This window comes from Spermophilus citellus (assembly GCF_964194105.1).
Source record: "Spermophilus citellus genome assembly, chromosome: X".
NCBI classification, from domain to species: Eukaryota; Metazoa; Chordata; class Mammalia; order Rodentia; family Sciuridae; genus Spermophilus; species Spermophilus citellus.
Window position 1 is genome coordinate 126,398,533 of NC_138190.1, and position 20,704 is coordinate 126,419,236.

Here is a 20,704-nt window from a genome sequence, read left to right on the forward strand (position 1 = left end):
TGAATGATTTAGCGGCAGTACATTCACACTATCATGCAACCATCTCTATTTAGTTCTAAAACATTTTCATCATCCCCAAATAAAGTCCCACACCCATTAGGCAACTGCTTTCCATACCCTGCTCCTCCAGCTCTGGAAACAACTAATCTGCCTTTGTCAGTATGAATATGCGGATTCTAGATATTTCACATAAGTTGTATCATAAAACGTGACTGTTAGTGATTTTCTTTCACTTAACATGTTTAAAAGGGTCACACACGTTGCAGAATGTAACAGTACTTCATTCCTTTTTATGCTAAATAATATTCTATTTGATATTCCACAATTTATCCCTTTATTTGTTGATGACATTTGGACTGTTTCTATCTTCTGGCCATTGTGAACAGTGGTGCTATAAACACACATGTGCTGGTATGTTAGTCTCTTCTTTAATTTTTTTTTTTTTGGTACTAGAGATTGGCCCCAGGGATACATTTCCCACTTAACTATATCTTCAGTTTTTTTTTGAAACGAGTCTCACTAAATTGCTGAGGCTGGCCTTGAATTTGGTGATCCACCTGCCTCAGCCTCCGGAGTCACTGGAATTACAGGTGTGTGCCACCAGACTTGGCTGAATTATTCTGGCTATATACCCAGGAATGGAACTGCTGGGTCCCATGGTAATTCTTTTTTTGGGGCCCTGCACATGCTAGACGAGCGCTCTACCACTGAGCCACAACCCCAGCCCCTCGCATGGTAATTCTATGCTTAATTTTTTGAGCAACTGCTAAATTATTTTCCATAGTGGCAGAACCATTTTTCATTTGTACCAGTAGTATATGAGGTTTCCAATTTCCCCTTCAGGGATTTTGTTCTTGTGCCATTTTTCTAGGCAGTACTTCTGATACTACTTCCTCACTTCCTTCAAATTTACTCAAATGTCTTCTCAAGGAGGTCTGCCTTAATGGCAACCACTCACCCAACCCTCAACATATATATATATATATATATATATATATATACACACACACTATTGTTCCCTACTTAATTTTTCTCTATAGATCACCATTCAGAATACTATAAAGTTTTCTTTTTTTAGTTATGAAGGATGTTTTCTATTTTTATTGATATACTATAATTATACATTAATAGTAGGACTTGATGCCATATATTTGCACATTATTTACATTCTATTGTATTTCTCCCCACCACTAAAATGTAAGCCCCATGAGAGATGATTTCATCCTGTATTTCCAACACCTAGAACAGTGGTAGGTATATAGTAGATAATTATTTGATGAACAAACAAAGACTGAAGAAGTTGTTTTGTCAATGTGTCACAAAGAGCAAGAATCTAAATCTGTGTATAAGTGGTTACTTTTCTAACAATGGTGATGAACTGAAACTAAACATATAACTTTTAGTCAGCTAAAACAAAAAGCCAGTAGGCAGGTATGCAAGAGATGGGTATTTCTGAATCAAGATGAAAAAACTATTTAGGATAGCCTGAAGATAAAGAGGGATCAGAGGGGCTGGGGATGTGGCTCAAGCAGTAGCACGCTCGCCTGGCATGCGTGCGGCCCGGGTTCGATCCTCAGCACCACATACAAACGAACATGTTGTGTCTGCCAATAACAAAAAAAATAAATATTAAAAAAATTCTCTATCTCTCTCTCACTCTTTTTTTAAAATATTTATTTATTTATTTATTTTAGTTTTTCGGTGGACACAACATCTTTGTTTGTATGTGGTGCTGAGGATCGAACCCGGGCCGCACGCATGCCAGGCGAGCACGCTACCGCTTGAGCCACATCCCCAGCCCTCTCACTCTCTCTTTAAAAAAAAAAAAAAGAAGGATCAGAGGCTGGGGTTGTAGCTCAGTGGTAGAGCACTTGCCTAGCATGTGTGAGGCACTGGGTTCTATTCTCAGACCACATACCAATAAATAAATAAAATTTAAAAATTCATCAACTAATAAAAATATTTTTTAAAAAAGAGGGATCAGGGTGACAAGATAAAATTCATTAGTACCAATTAAAACACAATTGTAACTGCCTATAATAAGTAAGGTTAATATTGATTGAAATGTTTTAAACAAATTAAAATGCTGTTACATGGCACAGAACTTTAAGAGTATTATATGCGTATTTTGAATCTTTATTAACAGTATTATATTTTTAAGAAAATACCCTGATATATAAGAAATAGAATTCTATGGAAGAACACAAAGCTGTATCCCCATACCTAATGTACTGCTTATAGCATGTGGCGTTTCATGTTTCTGAACTATTGGCAGATAACCTACACATAAATAAAAAGAGAAGCTATCTTTAAAATGCAAATAAATTATTTCTGGGTGAACGTTTAAAATTTTTAAAAAATGAGCATCATTAATTCCACTAAACTTGTATACTTATGAATCGTTAAAGTGGCAAACTTTATATCACATATATTTTATCACAATTTAAAGGTTTTAAAAAATTGAGTAGAAAAGTGGAAATTGACAAAATATCCTAGAGATAGGTATGAAAATAAAAGACCAGAGTATCATGAAGTTCACTACTATGAAACAAACCACTTCTAAAAATTTTGGAAAATGATTCATTCAAAATACATTCATGAAGTTCTGATTTTGGAGTTTAAGGAAAAAAACACTCATGATTGAGTCAAATGACTTCAGAGCTTGTCCACTTTTATGTTTATTAAGATCACAAAGCGGGCTTTTGCTAGGTTTTAAAGTTCAAGAAAGTAGCCTGGTGTAGTAGTGCACCCCAGTAATCCCAGATACTTGGGAGGTTAAGGCAGAAAGATCACAAGTTCAAGGCCAGCCTTGACAACTCAGCAAGACCCAGTCTCATTGTAAAAAATAAAAAGGGCTGGGGATGTGGCTCAATGGCAGAGTGCCTTTGAGTTTAATTCCCAATAATGCAGGAAAAATGTTCAAGAAATTACTTAATAAAATATAAACAGTGAGCTTCTAAATATGCTGGGAGAAAAAGTGCAAGATGCATTCAATAGATAATGTTCTTGATCTGTAGGCCAAGCAATCAGGCTTCCATGTGAGAAGCAAAGCAATCTTTCTAGTTACTTATATGATACAATCTATGGTTTTATATGAAGTTATTTATTAGAAAACAATTCTCAAGGCCCTTTAACAATACAAATTTTATTAAAAAAATAAGTAACATCAAAACTGTTCAGCAAATCTATATTCAATGTAACCAAAATAAACAAACACCAAATTAAAAAAAATATACATCTATATATATATATATGGGCAAGAAACAAGTGCATTTTTTGGTCCCAATATTTTTGAATATATTATCTTTATCCAAAGGAATTACATTAATGGCTAAGAAGATATTATGTATTAGATAATCAGAAATGTAACTTTAAAATTTGTTTTAAGGTCTGAAAGAGGAGTTTTTGCCAATTCTTTATGTCTTTGAACTCACAATCCCCAAGATGTTAATGAAAGTCCCAAGATAGAGCATGTAATAATGTCTAATGAGCTGAACAAGTATCAAAAGAAGCTACCAGTAGGTAGCCACATGAAATCTGTTGAGAATTATAAAGAAAATTATTGGAGTTCTTAACAAAAACAAAACAAACACAAAACAAAAGCTTTAAAGAGAAGAGTACAAAAATAGACATAACAAAATGGACATCAATAAACTTGATGAAGAACAACATAACACCAAGCTACTAAAATTTAATGAAAAAAATTAAATTAAAAAATCTAAATATTAGTATTGCTGAAAACTCCTAGGATTAATACTGGATAAAACTTTAAATGACAATGTGAATAGTTGTTACTTTGGAACTGTAAATTTAAAGTTCACTTTTCCAAAAACATAAAAGTAATCTTGGTTCTCTATACAACAGAAATTTCATTTTCTTTAGACTGCATGCATGCTATAGGAAGATTAAAGGGCAGCAGCCAAAATGATTCAACTTCAACTTGGATGTTGAAGCACTGATTTGATGGGCTTTTCTTGGTTAGAATCAACCCATAAGCTTAAGATCAAGAACGAAAGCCCCCAGTGGGGAGTTGTGCTCAATTTGGTGGGCCTTGAGGTCATCTCTGGCCAAATCAGCATCAGCATTATGGGAGGCCAGTCAGGTAGGAAGGGACTCTCCCCAAGATCTGATTCCTTAAGGCCACAAACTAGAAGAAGTCTCACAGTCAAATAATTCACATTCCTTGGAAAGACAGAACAGGCATCAGTTGTGTCCATCGAAGGGGGACACTGTCCAGGAGTACACTGGACATTTTTTGAAATTTCTGTGTTGCTTCTGCATCTGAAAAATAGGAAAAAAAATAGAACAATGACAGACAAAAGAATGAGGGAAAAAACATCTATCTGACCTAAAAATGTAAGACTTATAAGAAATTAAGAAAGCAGACAAAACAGACAAAAAAGATGAACAGCCATGTCATTTGGAATGTAATATTCAGAAGGCAAGTACAGAAGAAAAAAACAAATTATTTTAAGCAAAGCAAGAAAAGATCATAACAACAAAAGTTATTTTTGGAGAAAGTCAACTAGAGGAAAAAAAAAAACACGTTAAGACATGTTAACCTGACACAAAGATAAGGTGGAATAAGAATCTAGTGCCATCTGAAAGCTGAAAAGAGCTGAATGTCATGAACTTTGTTTAACCACCTTCATGTGAGAAAACACTTCAGAACTTTGAACTTAGGAAACTGCCTTTGTGTAAGAAAACACTTCAGAACTTTGAACTTAGGAAATTCCAACTTGTCTTGCACCAGGTTGCACGAGCTCCATAGAGCAGGAATCTATTTCAACAAGCCGCTTTAAAAACAAAAACAAAAACAAAATACTTTAATATTTTTCATTTCTATTAATTATACATTTTAAAATTGCAACAGTGCTAAAATCCATTAAAGTAAAATGCACTGAATTAAAATTAAACTTACTCAGAAGTGGGTTCAGAAGTTGAGGTACTTTCGGAAACTGTAACCAGAAGAAGAGTTTTACATTTAAAATAGCATATATGAAGAATAAATTAATTTGTAATACCTGAAATCCTATACTGTGGCTGATCAAAAGTACTAGATTAAATATCTAAAATTCAAAGTAACACTATTATATATACATACCATTCTCTATTACAACTTGGCAAGTATGAGTTTTACGTTGACTTAAGTGTTTAGCCATACGGTCTAAGCCAGAAGAATCAGTTAGGAAATCACACTTAAGGCACACAAGAGTAATGCCCCTATGGAAAAAAGAATTAGATGGTAAGAGAGACTCTTATCTTGTATAGAAATCAATACACAAGTTCAATGATTACTGCTCCACATAATATAACTTTTTATTTTATGTACCAAGATTATCATTTTCAAATTTTGTAATATGAAATATACATTTGCCGAGGACTTCCTTTGCACATTGTACTACTAGGTATCACAGACACAATTAGTGAAGAAATAGGGTACAGTCTATGCAGCCTATAATCTTGTGTATAATTTAAGACAAAATTAGAAAGGAAATGTGAGATGGGCTAGGATTGTAGCTCAGTGGTAGACTGCTTGCCTGGCATATGTGAGGCACTGGGTTCAATTCTCAGCACCATGTGTAAATAAGTAAAATAAACATCCATTGACAACTAAAAAAAATAAAATGTGAGGATTTAAAAATAAATTCCTTAATGTAATTGTTATCAGTTTATTAACAAAGCATAAATATATTTTTCAAGTTCATCAGATACTTTAAATTGGACTATCCTTCCTGTATAGGAATAAAAAACAGTAACATATGGGCTGGGGTTGTGGCTGAGTGCTAGAGTGCTAGCCTAGCACATGTGAGGCACTGGGTTCGATTCTCAGAACCACATAAAAATAAATAAATTTTAAAAAATGGTAACAGAGCTGCGGATGTGGCTCAAGTGGTAGCACGCTCGCCTAGCATGTGTGAGGCACTGGGTTCAATTCTCAGCACCACGTAAAAATAAAAAAATATATTGTGAAAAAAAACCCAGTAACATACCTTAGATTCATTCTCCCCTGAAGTTATAGTCTTAATAGTCTGTTTTTATACCTAGCTCTTACTCAGATGAATCACATATTATCTTTGTAAAATTGAAATTGTGGGCTTCCTCCCCCAAATCATCCTTCCTGTTTGTTCTCTCTTATGGTGCCACTTCCCTGACACTGATACAAACCAGTAGTTATCTTTTCCTTAAAACATTCAATATTTCAAACATCTAGAACAGTAACAATTTATTGGGCATTTATGCTGTGCCAGGTTGAGGGTTTTAGACATATCAGCTGATTTATATTTTCTAACAACCCAGAGAAGCAGGTGCTATCATTAGCACTTTTCTATAGAGGACAGGATCAAGTTTACTTAACTACCAAGGCCAGCATGAGGTTTGAAACTGAACCTTTTGATTCCAGAGCTCATGATATTAAATATGATGTGATAACACTTCACTACCTAGGTCATCATTAAATCAGTTTTAACTACTACAATAACCTTTATCAGTCTATGCCTCATGCAACTACAACTTATTTTATATACCCAATCACAGTCTTCCTTTGGAACCCTTGATTCTACTCAAAACAACAATGGTTTCCCCAATGTTCTCCAAATTAAAATTAAGTATAAATGACTTGGAATCATTTTACAGAATTCTAAACTCTGGATCTAAGCTCAAAACCATTCTCCCATGGGCTGAAGTTGTGGCTCAGTGGCAGAGCACTTGCCTGGCACGTGTGAGGCACTGAGTTTGATCTTCAGCACCACATAAAAATAAATAAATAAAAATAAAGATAAATAAAATAAAAACTATTCCTGCAGACATTGATTTTAATACCACATTACATAAACTTTGTGTTTTTCCCAAAATACACTACAAGTTATCCACTGTGAATGTCTGAATGTGTACTGTATGCTTTCTGTTTCCCATTATGCAAACTTTTATTCATGATATTTCTTCCAACTAGAATGCCCCTGTGCCTCTTAGAAGCAGAAAACATCTCTGTCCTTTGAAATCAGTTGCTTTGATTGTACTTATTACAAACCTCCTTGTATTACTGTAGTTATTTTTGTTCATACATTTATATCCCTCCAATAAATTGTACATTCCTTGAAGGGAGGTACCAAGCTGGCTGCCTTCTTTATCACTATAATTTGTATAGGATCTGATATATTCTGTTGTATATGTGGCGGATGTACAACAAATAATTAAAAAATAAAGAATTCATTTTAATAAAATAGTAATTACAAAATATTATTCTATAGAACTATATAAACATACTAAGTACCATATATAAAAAAATTGACTAATTTTCTTTTTAAAATTGAGAACCACCCAAGTTAGGAAAAAAGCATCCCAGATCTTTAAAATCATACAGTTAATTTAGAAACCAAGCACACAAGTGAGCTTGTCAACAAAGTGAAAATCAAATTAAAATCTCATCTTCAACATTAAACCTATTTTAATTCTTTAAAAATATTCAGTAAAGGTAATACTTATTTTACTTTTTTCCCCCAAGTCACTGAATTGAGTAATGATTTAAAATAGCATGACTATGTTTTAAAAATTGAATCAAATTTCCCTCCATTTATGAGTTGTTGGTTCAACATCATCCACATGTTGTTTTCAATATGTACATTAACTTCTTTAACAAATATTTTCTGAATGCCTATTACATGCCACACACTATTCAATATGAGCAAAACAATTAAACAAGGAAAGATGGATGTAAAAGGAATTAGAAAACTGAAAAACCCACAATGCTTAGCAGCTTCTAAGTATTTGCGATATAACCAAAGTTAATTATCATTTAGAAATATTAATCAGTAATTCTTTCTGTACAGTAAGCAAGCTATGTACTTTTATTTCATAAAGAAAAACTAAGAATTTGAAAGCTATATATTAATTTTAACTATTACAATGTTTTAATCAACTCATTTCTATTCAAGTATTATTAGCCTTATTTTTTGTTTTACAATGCAAATGCATGAAGATTTGATCTCAATGCCTGGCACCACTGAACCAAAGTTCAGTCAGAGATGACAGGCCATCCCTCACTATGATCAAAGAATATAGTGAACAGAATTGTATCATGTCCAGTAACAATCACTGAGAGTTTCAAATCAAGTACCCAACTATTACATTTTTAAAAGTTACTATAATTTTTCAGTAAAAGAATGGAAAAAGATCAACCAGTTACCTGAGAATTCCTGAATGCTTCTTGAAAATATAAAACCGTTTACTTGGGTGGTTGCTATGAGAACTGGAGAGATAAAACACAAACAAGATTTTTAAAAACTTTTATTATATAAAAAGTTTTATTAATTACATGACCACATTTCAATTCTTTTCTTAATTTTTCAATTTTGAATAAAAGATCATTATTAAATGATAAGATTCTGTTGATCACTGCTATGATCTGAATTACTGTCCCTCCCCCCAAATTCATGTTAAAACCTAACCCCCATTGTGATGCTATTAGGAGGTAGAGCCTTTGAGTGGAGAGCAGAATTCTTATGAATGAGACTAATGCCCTTGTAAGAGAGACCTTAGAAAGACTCTGGCTTGCCCCTTTCACCAGGTGATGATGCAGTAAGAAAATGCTATCAGGAATGGGCCCTCACCAGAAACCTGTTATCTGCTGGCACCTTGATTGTGGGCTTCCCAGCCTCCAGAACTATGAGAAATAAATTTCTGTTGTTTAAAAAAGCCACCCAGTCTATAGTATATGGCCCAAATGGACTAAGACAGTCATTTCTGTTTAATTCAATATTTTTATCTTACATTCCATTTTACCTGTAGTATATTTTCTAATGACATATTTCCCTGAGAACATTCTTAAGATGTTCAGTACTTCACCACTATAAAAAAAATACTCAAAGAGTTAAAAATGCAAACAGCATCAAATTAATTCTTTCAATTATTAAGAGTAAAAACAATTAAAAAGTTATTTGCTACTAATGTATTTTGCTATAATAGAAATTGCTATGAATAATAATTATTTATTTTCTAACCTTAAAACATTGGGGGAGGGCAAATAGTCCTAATGATACTAGAAGTAAATGCTACCTGAGCTAGATGGTATTGCTTAATATTGATAAAAATATTTAAAGAGACTTTTGCAATGACTGGGAGAACTTTAATTTTTAATTTTTATTTTTTGCGGTACTGGGGATTGAAGAAAGGGGTATATTACCACTGAACTACATCCCCAGTTTGTTTTAATTTTTTTAAATATTTTGAGACAGGATCTCACTTAGTTGCCCAGGCTGGCCTTGAACTTGAGATCCTCCTGCTTCAGCCTCCTGAGTCCTGGGATTACAAGCATGTGCTGCCACCATGCCTGGATTACTAGGAGAACTTTTAAAGAAAGCAAATTTAAGGAAGTGGAACTTGTGAGTTAAAAGAATGCTTCTCCTATGCAAAGAACCAAAAAACAACAATCTAAACTTTGTAGACAATGGTAATAGTTTTTATACCCCCCACCTTTTAACTCACAAGGAAAGCTTTCCTGTTAGAGACTAGCCTAGTGCAGCAACACTAAAAGTGTGGTCCATGGACCAGCAGCATCAGCATTACCTGAGATCTTATGAGAAATGCAGTTATCTCAGCTCTCCCTCACCATAAATCTAACAAATTAATCTCTGGCAGTGGAGCACAGAAATTGATTTTAATTCATTTTCTAGCTGATTCCTATGCAAGTTAAAATTTGAGAAGCACTAACTGTATTTTGCACTAACAGATACAAATGAGTAAACATGCCATGGCAATAGCTACCCTCAAACACAAGGTAACCACCACCAGCAAACTATGCATGCATGGGGAAAGAATCTGACTAGCTACAATCTCAAGAAAATACTCTCAGAATAGGTACCATGGTAAATATAAAGAGCTTCTCTCCCAAGATAATATAGACACATATGAAACAGAATAATGAAATATTACAGAACTCAAGAGAAATTATCCCTGTTGAGTGTCAATGATCAGACATTTCACAGAAGGTGAACTGAGGGAAGGAGAGGGGCATTCCAGGAAATAACTAAGAAAAGGAAATTCACTTTAGATGTTGAATATGGAGAAACTATCTTGTGAAAAAGATCAATAATCTGGGGGCCTTTCTTCTGAGAATATACTTGGTTATGGTTTGGGAATAAAGGTACTTGACCTTATAGAGAACTCAGTCCTATGAGAAAAAGGTTTATACCAGGTAGGAGTAAGGGTATGCCACTTATAGTAAGGTATGAGGCAAGAAAGCATAGTGCTACTAAAGTAGGAAAAATGAAAGGGACCCATAAGGCCTTTAGAGAGAACTGGAATCTTTCAGTTCTATATAAGGCTAATGATAAATAAGAGTTTAATGTGTGGAATGACAGTGCAGGTTTGGGGCTCACTGGAATTTGGGAGCCTGTAGCCTATTGAGAATGATAAGGGACAGAATGGGACTAGAGGTCCTATGAGATATTTTGGGGCTTCTATGGAAAATGGGAAAAGAAGAATGAAATGACACATGGTGTCAGGGTTTAGAACTTAAATGTCCTCCAAAGCCCACATGCTAAAGCATTGATCATCAGCCTGTGCATTTCTTGTAGAAATAGATAAAGCAATCATGAAATTCATATGGAAAAATAAAAGACCCAGAATAGCAAAAGCAATTCTAAGCAGGAAGTGTGAATCAGGAGGTGTAGCGATACCAGATTTCAAACCGTACTACAGAGCAATAGTAACAAAAACAGCATGGTACTGGTACCAAAACAGGTGGGTGGACCAATGGTACAGAATAGAGGACACAGAGACCAATCCACAAAATTACAACTATCTTATATTCAATAAAGGGGCTAAAAGCATGCAATGGAGGAAGGATAGCATCTTCAACAAATGGTGCTGGGAAAACTGGAAATCCATATGCAACAAAATGAAACTGAATCCCCTTCTCTCGCCATGCACAAAAGTTAACTCAAAATGGATCAAGGAGCTTGATATCAAATCAGACTATGCGTCTGATAGAAGAAAAGGTTGGCTCTGATCTATATATTGTGGGGTCGGGCTCCAAATTCCTTAATAGGACACCCATAGCACAAGAGTTAATTACAAGAATCAACAAATGGGACTTACTTAAACTAAAAAGTTTTTTCTCAGCAAGAGAAACAATAAGAGAGGTAAATAGAGAGCCTACATCCTGGGAACAAATTTTTACTCCTCACACTTCAGATAGAGCCCTAATATCCAGAGTATACAAAGAACTGAAGAAATTAAACAATAAGAAAACAAATAACCCCAATCAACAAATGGGCCAAAGACCTGAACAGACACTTCTCAGAGGAGGACATACAATCAATCAACAAGTACATGAAACAATGCTCACCATCTCTAGCAGTCAGAGAAATGCAAATCAAAACCACCCTAAGATACCATCTCATTCCAGTAAGATTGGCAGCCACTATGAAGTCAAACAACAACAAGTGCTGGCGAGGATGTGGGGAAAAGGGTACTCTTGTACATTGCTGGTGGGACTGCAAATTGGTGCGGCCAATTTGGAAAGCAGTATGGAGATTCCTTGGAAAGCTGGGAATGGAACCACCATTTGACCCAGCTATTGCCCTTCTCGGACTATTCCCTGAAGACCTTAAAAGAGCGTACTATACTACAGGGATACTGCCACATCGATGTTCATAGCAGCACAATTCACAATAGCTAGACTGTGGAACCAACCCAGATGCCCTTCAATAGATGAATGGATAAAAAAAATGTGGCATTTATACACAATGAAGTACTACGCAGAACTAAAAAATGACAAAATCATGGAATTTGCAGGGAAATGGATGGCATTAGAGCAGATTATGCTAAGTGAAGCTAGCCAATCCCTAAAAAACAAATGCCAAATGTCTTCTTTGATATAAGGAGAGCAACTAAGAACAGAGCAGGGAGGAAGAGCAGGAAGAAAAGATTAACATTAAACAGAGACATGAGGTGCGAGGGAAAGGGAGAGAAAAGGGAAATTGCATGGAAATGGAGGGAGACCCTCATTGTTATACAAAATTACATATAAGAGGTTGTGAGGGGAATGGGAAAATAAACAAGGAGAGAAATGAATTACAGTAGATGGGGTAGAGAGAGAAGATGGGAGGGGAGGGGAGGGGGGATAGTAGAGGATAGGAAAGGTAGCAGAATACAACAGTCACTAATATGGCATTATGTAAAAATGTGGATGTGTAACCGATGTGATTCTGCAATCTTTGTAATGTTTTGAACAACCAATAAAAAAAAAAAAAAAAAAAAATTGATCATCAGCCTGTGGTACTACTGTGAAGTGGTGAAGTCTTTATGTGCTCTAGAAGTCTATGGGACATCAGACTCTTTCTTTTCATTTCCATGCCACCACATAGTGAGGGCTTTGCCCCAGTATGTGCTCCCCACCATAATGCACTGCCTTGCCCCAGTCCTAAAAACAAAGCCAGCTGAACATGGACTGAAACCTCTGAAACCCTGGGCCAAAATAAAATTTTCTTCCTTATAAGTTGTTTATCTCAGGTATTCTGTCATAGTCACAGAATTCTAACACACATAGGTTTAAGAAACATCAAAAATATTTTCCAATTTAATCCTTTATAAATGAGGGGCAGAGTTAATGCACCATTAGGGCAGTCATGTGTTTGGCACAGAGTGAGATCAACATTGTTCCCAGCAGCAAACTGAGGAAAAGGCTGGCTGGGGCTCTATTTAGAACAACTGGGGTAAGGGTGTAAAAACCACTGAGGTAGTGGGAAGGTAGAGTGATAAACTGCAGAAGGTAGATTCTCAGGAAGCCACAATATATGGTGGCAGAGCAAGAAAACCTCACCAGCTTCAGAAACTTGGGACAGTGAATTATTTCCAGCTGTTGCTTCACATTTATGCAAATAATACCCTGAAGCAGACTGAGTATAAAGGGTATTGGGATGAAGGTGGTTTGAATCCTAGACATACAATAATGTTTGACTTAATATCAAACAGAAATGAAGAACTAGGTCTCAGTAAACTCATCATTGAAATTGGGAGGATTTACAGTTGAAAGGTAAAAGAGAAAACACTGAGAGTGGTTAAAGTAGTGACAGTTTAACAGAAATTGAGTTTCAAACGTGAGTGATTAGGGACAAAGGGTGTAACTCAGTGGTATAGCACTTGACTAGCGTGTTCAAGTCCCTGGGTTTCATCCATGGTCCCAAAATCAAAGTGATTAGTCAAAATTATCAAATACTCTAAAGAAGTCACAGAGGGGTAAGAAAGAAAACTAGTGAGCATATTTAGTATTGGGACATGACTGATAATTTTTTATACTGGAGATTAAATCCAGGGGCATTTAACTACTGAGCCACATCTCCAGCCCTTTTTAATATTTTATTTAGAGATAAGGTCTCACTGAGTTGCTTAGGGCCTTGGTAAGTTGTGAGGTTGTCTTTGAACTCACACTCCTCCTGCCTCAGCCTCCCCGACCACTGAGATTATAGGCATGTGCCACCACATCTGGCCACCTAGTTTAAAAGTTTAAACTACCTTTTAAAGGAGTAACTTTAGCTATAGGTAGGGATAATACTCAAATTACAAAGAGTAAAAAATGACAAATAAGCTAGTAAAAAATATTCTTTGTAAATGCTGATGGTAAAAGAAAGATAAGCAAATACACAAAATAAAAACAAATCACCCTCAACCTACAAAGCAAACAAACCAACCCCAAAATCCAAGAACTCTTACAGGCAGAAGATATGTGTAGAAAGAAATTAAATGAATGCCCAAAACAGCTGAATAAAGTTGTGGAGGAAATATAGATGATTGTAAAAGTGGATCATGTCTATTTTCTGAGATTAAACTATGGATGAAGGAAAAAATTTGAGGTAGGAAAAAGTTAATCTTGGGAAAATCAAAAGCAATGACCTCTGAGTAATCTGTAGGCAAGATTAATAACTGAGAAAATAGAATAAAATTCTTAAGGTCATGAAAAGTATTTAGACAACTGATGCTGATAAAACAGATTTTTTAAAAGACCAAATTAAAGATCATCAATTCACAGCTGAAACAAGTGGTTCGATAGACTAGAAGCAAGCACAGATACTTCAAAAAGGATAAAAGATTCAAGAACAGCAAGACTAAGCATGACTGAAGATGTAAAAGGATTCTAGGACAAAAAACAAAGCACCATTCAAAACAGATGACCCTTGAGGCTTGGTGAGGTTGACTAAAAAATTGGATTGATGCTGCTGGAATAGAAACAGTGATCAAGACCCTGAAAGTGGGCTGGGGATGTGGCTCAAGTGGTAGCGCGCTCGCCTGGCATGCGTGCGGCCCGGGTTCGATCCTCAGCACCACATACCAACAAAGATGTTGTGTCCGCCGAGAACTAAAAAATAAATAAATATTTAAAAAATTCTCTCTCTCTCTCTCTCTCTCTCTCCTCTCTCACTCTCTCTTTAAAAAAAAAAAAAAAAAGACCCTGAAAGTAATGTAATGAGAATTTGAAATCAATATTGTGTACAATAAGATAAAATGAGACTGTGGTAAGAAAGGGAAGTGGACGTGAAAGAAGTGAGAAGTGGACATGAAATGCTAGCAACCAAGAAGTCAAAGTATCCTGAGGTCAGGCTGAACGTTATGGGAAGTGGGGTGGGAAGTGCTGAAGTCATCAAAAAGTGAGGGAAAACCCTTCATACCTGAGGTAGCCTACTAGGACCAGAAAGCAACAAAGAGATCTTGTTATAATCTTCGATAAAACTACTTTTATTGGTTATATCTTTTTACTAACTGAAATAGAACTACCTCAATATTTATATCTGAATTTTTTTGGCTATTTAAAAAAGTCCATCCTGAAGGAATAAGTTCCTACAAAATAAGTCCAAATGAAAGTAAAATGAACTCTGAAGTCTTTCTTCTAGCATGGAGTACACAGTAGGTACACAAATTATGGCAGCTGAATCAATATATGAAAAAGAATTCCAGGGCTGGGGTTGTGATTTAAAGATAGAGCGCTCGCCTAGCATGCATGAGGCACTGGATTCGATCCTCAACACCAAATAAAAATAAAATAAAGGTATTGTGTCCATCTAAAATTAAAAAATAAATGTTTAAGACAGAATTCTAATAGCAATAGTATGAATGGAGTATTCTTATAGCTTCTTATTTCATATTTCACTGAGTGAATTTAAACATAGATGGATGGCTAGAGAAAGGAATGGATAAATGGATAAGGGAAGAGTGGAAGAGGGAAAAGAAGAGAGAAAAAGAGAGGGAGAGAGAATGAGGCAGGTAGAGTAGCAGGCCGAAAGAAAAAGTAAATAATATTCTTAGCATTACTGAAAAACCTGGAGCCTCTCAAAGTGATCATTTGTAGAGGGTAATTCATGTAGTTACATGTGTTTATTTGATAAATATATTGAAGACATTTAAAATTTTATATTTAAGCTGGGTGTAGTGGCTCACACCTATAATCCCAGTGACTAAAGAGGCTGAGGCAGGAGAATTCCTGATTTGAGGCCAGCCTGAATAAGTCAACAAGACCCTAAGTAACTTAGTGAGACCCTGACTCAAAAGTAAAAAGGGCTGAGGATGAAGCTAAATAGTAAAGTTGCCTAGGGTTCAATACCCAGTACCCAGTTTAACTAAATTAAATCAAAATTTTGTATTTGAAAATAACCACTTTTTACTGAGAAGAAAAAAAAAATTCCCATAGCAAAACACATTTCCCTAATAAAGCCATTCTAATTTCATTAGTCTAACTGTTCTTACAATTTCTTTCCTAGTATTTTGATCAGTTACTATACTGAAACAGTACAAGGAACATCCTTGAAGTTCCCTTATGTTAGACTTTAGCTCCTTGATAAGACAAACTCACTTCTAATATGGAAACTTTGTTTTTAAAAAATAAATTTCTTGAATGGATATTTTAATTATTATTATTATTATTATTTAGGTGCTTGGGATGAACTCAGGGCCTGGCAACATGCTAGGCAAGGGTTCTACTGCTGAACTAAACCCCCATCCCTGAATGACAATTTTGATCAACAATTTACATATTTAACTTACCTCATCATATGATTTATAAAGGCTTTGTTACAGTTAGTGTTGTATTTGCAAAAATTACAGTGGATATATATAGAAAAGTGGCTTGCAAAGTCCTTTATTTTGGAATGACATTCAATGCACTTGTGAATTCCCCGACGACACCTTATGAAGGCAAAGGGAAAAAAAATGATAAAAACATATTATAAAACAAAAACAATAATGCAATGTCTTATTAAGAATTCATTAATTGAAAAATGAGGTTATATTCCATTTATGTATGATGTGTCAAACTGTCTTCTACTGTCATGTATAACTAATTAGAACAAATAAAAAATCTTAAAAATGAATTCATTAATTGAGGGGTTGGGGTTGTAGCTCAGTGGTAGAGTGTGCTTGCTTACCATGATTAAGGCACTAGGTTCAATTCTCAGAACCCAATTAAAAAAAGATTCATCAACAATTAAAATATATTTGTATATAAAGAATTCATTAATTAAAGACAAGATAAAATAGAAACTTAAAATTTGAAAATATACTTTGAAACAATAAGTTAGAACAAGTGCAAAAAGTCAAACCCCGGGGGCTGGGGTTGTGGCTTAGTGGCAGAGAGCTTGCCTAGCATGGGTGAGGCACTGGGTTTGATTCTCAGCACCACATATAAACAAACAAACAAATAACTAAAGGTCCATCAATAACTAACAATTTTTTTTTTTTTAAGTCAAACACCGGGCTGGGGATATGGCTCAAGTGGTAGCGCGCTCGCCTGGCAGGCGTGTGGCCTGGGTTCGATTCTCAGCACCACATACAAACAAAGATGTTGCGTCCGCCAAAAACTAAAAAAAACATAAATATTAAAATTCTCTCTCTCTCTCTCTATTAAAAAAAGTCAAACACCAGTTAATATTTCCATGGAATGAAATGGATCAAATTAGCTGATTCAACTATCACAAGATAAAAGCACAAAATATAAGCTTGATGTAAAGGATTAAAAATATGGAATAAACACAGTAATTTGAATTTTGATCAGCAAATGTAAAAAGTCTATCTTTTATCATGTAAATGGTAATAAAAAGGTATACTTTTTATATTCACTTGCCTTTATGCCAGATAAGTGATTATCATGTAAATGTGCAACAGGGTTCTGTGATATAGTAAATTATATTAAAATGAACTTTTAATATTTAAAATTAAATTAGTATTTTTAACAGGACTAATCAGGATAAAAAGTACCTTAAGTTTTTCAAAGCTATGCTGATTTTATTTTTTCGGTTGCGTTGTCTTTTCTGCTTGTAAGAGTGTTTGGCTTTGCTTTTAGTTGTAACTCCACCTCCACTCTGTTTACCTGTGTTGGGTTTACTTGCAGCAGAGGCAGCTGCATTAGGCTTACTTGTCTTAGATTTACTTGCATTAGATTTTGTGAGATTTTTAGCAGTTGTGCTTTTAGACTTTGGAGGTAAGACCTGAAGAGAAGAAGTACTTGGAGCACAATTGGATGGTGTACTTGATGGTCTTGGCTGAAGAGGTCCAAATGAAGCTCGAATAGTAACCTAAAACAACAACAATAATATATATATATATATTTTTTTTTTCCCTAGAAAATTAATTTCACAGTAGTGTTAAAAATATCATCTGTAAGTTCTCACATTTATTATCAATGTATTTTAGACAAGTTGCCGAAACAATTCCATGGAGAAAGAATACTCTTACCAACAGATGGTGCTGTTAAAAACTAATATCTATACACAAATCATACTTCATGGTAAATACAAAATTTAACTCCAATGTACCAAAGACCAAATTTTATGACCTCAAAAGGTAAAACTTTTATAAGAAAATATGATAGTAAGTCCTCATGGCTATAAGTTAGGCAATGGTTTCTGAAATATGTCACCCAAAGCATAAGCAAAAACAGCAGACTAAAGAATAGACAAATAGGCATTTCTTCAATGATACAAAAACTTGTACATGAGTTTTTGTAGCAGCATTATTCATAATAGCCAAAAGGAGAAACAACTCAAATGCCCACCAAATGATGAATGGATAAATAAAAGGTGGACTATCCATAACATGAAATATTATTTAGTCATAAAAAGGAATGAGAAGGGCTGGGGATGTGGCTCAAGCGGTAGCACGCTCTCCTGGCATGCTTGCGGCCTGGGTTCGATCCTCAGCACCACATACCAACAAAGATGTTGTGTCCGCCGAGAACTAAAAAATAATAAATATTAAAAAATTATCTCTCTCTCTCTCTCTCCTCTTTAAAAAAAAAAGGAATGAGATATTGAAACATGCTATAATATGGATGAACCTAGGAAACATTATGGCAGCCTAAAGAAATCAGTCCCCAAACATTACATACTGTATGATTTTATTTATAATAGGAAAATCCACAGGGACTGAAGGTAGATGTAAGTTTGCATGGGATGGTGAAGAAACAGAGTGACCGCTAATGGGCATGGGGATTCTTTTGGGGGTGATAAAAATGTTCTAAAATTGACTGTTGGTGATATCTTAAAAACTCTGAGAATCTTCTAAAATAAAATCATTGGATTGCACAATTTAACTAGATGAATTACATGGTATATGAATTGCATTTTCAACAAAGTTGTTACAAAAAAAATCACTGTAATACAAAAAGTTAAATATAATTATTTTGAAAATAGTAAATATAAACAACAATCAATTCTCTCATTTATTCTAGATGGTCATACCAATTAAATGAAATTTAGCTTGGTATTAATTTCCTGCTATTATATATATTTTTCTATTGGTAGCAGTTATATGTTAACACAGATATTAATGGATAATTAGGAGTGTTAGTGCAATTTTAGCAATATTAAAAAAGCATGTTCCCTGGCTATTTTTATACTTCAGTATAAGTAAAAAGTTTTCACAAATAGAGATCAAAATTAAAAGCTGAGGATATAGCTCAGTGGTAGAGCACTTAGCATGTAGAAGGCCCCAAGTTCAAACCCTAGCACCTTCGAACTACCTAACTACCTCCTACCTACATATGTACACAAATAAATCCCACAGCCTAAAATCACTCTGTAAAGGCCTGCATTATCAGATCGTCAGTAAATGTGACCTTCTCTTTCTTTCTGGGGACTCATTGGGCATGATTTTTGCTTCCAGATATCACAATGGAGGTTAAATCAATTTATCATACAGCATGGAGATTTTAATAATGCTCAGAAGTTCCTTAATGGTAGCTAATATAAAAGTTATCACCTAACATTTGGAAAAAGAAAATATTCAATTATACCCAATAGTTAATGATGGAAAACAGTCACTTATTAACACTCTCTTTAATCATGTGACTATAATTCCCTCTATGTACTTGAGGAATAGTCTATGTGATGTTCTGTGAAATACACGTGACTTTGGTATCATATAAAAGCCTAGGACAAGGAGCCAAAGGACCTGAAATTAAATTTCCATACTACTTGTTTCTAGCCATGTGACTGTGGGTAAGGAATTTATCCCATCTAAGCCTTCTTATCTGTAATATGGGGAGAATATGTACCTTGCCTATCTCATTAGAGCACTGCATAGATTAAATAAAAAGAATGTATGAAAAGGCACACTGATAAACTTTTTAAATTTGGAATTAAGCTTATTCCAAATGCTCTAAGATATTAATATTAATATTGGGGCACTTTGTTACTTGCAAGGGAAGATATGAGAAGTGTGTACTTCTTACATTCGTATTCTGCATGGAATGAATGACTGCAGAGAAGGACACCAGATAGTTTTTCAAAATCTCAGATCATTGCTTCACATTATATCTTCTATTTGAATTAACTAAAATATTCACATTCAAAAGTATGTACTCAAAGTTAAATATCAATGTCTGGGGATTATTTCAGTTTGGATTATCCATCCCTTCTCTGGATCAAATATTCAAGTAATAACTTCATATAAAGAAGTCAGAGAAAACATGTATATAAGGCAAACAGGAAAAGGAAAGTTTGTAGTTAGATGTGTGCTTCTTACTAAAAACAGCAATGCTATCCAGGAACAGAACTTGTTTCAACAAACCTATGGCATTCAAGGCATTAGGACAGATGCTTGGGACACAAAGATAAATTAAACAAGATTCCTGAACTAAAACATTTTATAGTCTAGCCCCTGAAACAGACATATACTAATAACTGGAACAGCTCAAAAACAGCCTACAGAATACTGAAACAACAGCTGTCTCAGCCTACAGTTAATCTAGTTGCACTCTCTACAAAGTAATATTGCTTCAACAAAGCACATGTCAATCAACTCAAAAATACAGTTTTGAAGTTTTCCTTTCCAAGATAAGAACAATAAAACCTAAAATTAAGGTCTTAATTATAATCAGATGTTACTTTGTATATTATAGATAACAGATGAAACTAGGCAGGAGTTTATTTCTCTTACACAAAATGTTAAAATACAACATATTTGATACTCACTTTTGTTCCAGGAGGCAATCCTTCCAGTTCTTTAGGCTTTATAAATGTACGATGCTGGGTCTTATGATCTGTTTTCTCCTTGCAGGTCAAAAATTGTAGCCTGCATTTTGTACAACGATGAATTCCTTTTTTCTGTTTACATAAAATAGTAGAAATAATAGTAGGAACAATAACTTTTACCACCATAAATTCTGGGGCCTGAAATTCATCTTAATTCTAATAACTAAACCATTTAAAACCAGTAT

At 34.6% G+C, this 20,704-nt stretch overlaps 1 protein-coding gene across 5 annotated transcripts in view; it reads right to left on the reverse strand.

Annotated features, from left to right (window-relative positions):
- Positions 1-3,117: 3,117 nt before the first annotated feature.
- The window catches only part of ZNF280C (zinc finger protein 280C), a 58,153-nt gene continuing 40,566 nt past the window's right edge, over positions 3,118-20,704 (reverse strand). For 3 of the 5 annotated variants that reach the window (XM_081276791.1, XM_081276792.1, XM_081276793.1), the window contains 7 exons: positions 20,460-20,591; positions 17,245-17,561; positions 16,036-16,176; positions 8,186-8,248; positions 5,105-5,223; positions 4,922-4,958; positions 4,223-4,796 (listed from right to left, as the gene is read on the reverse strand). In XM_081276791.1, the coding sequence (XP_081132917.1) occupies positions 4,781-4,796; positions 4,922-4,958; positions 5,105-5,223; positions 8,186-8,248; positions 16,036-16,176; positions 17,245-17,561; positions 20,460-20,591 (825 nt within the window). In that variant the 3' untranslated portion in view covers positions 4,223-4,780. Of the gene's footprint in view, positions 4,797-4,921; positions 4,959-5,104; positions 5,224-8,185; positions 8,249-16,035; positions 16,177-17,244; positions 17,562-20,459; positions 20,592-20,704 lie in introns of all 5 variants that reach the window. The other 2 variants (XR_014019955.1, XM_081276794.1) reach the window with 2 other exon arrangements.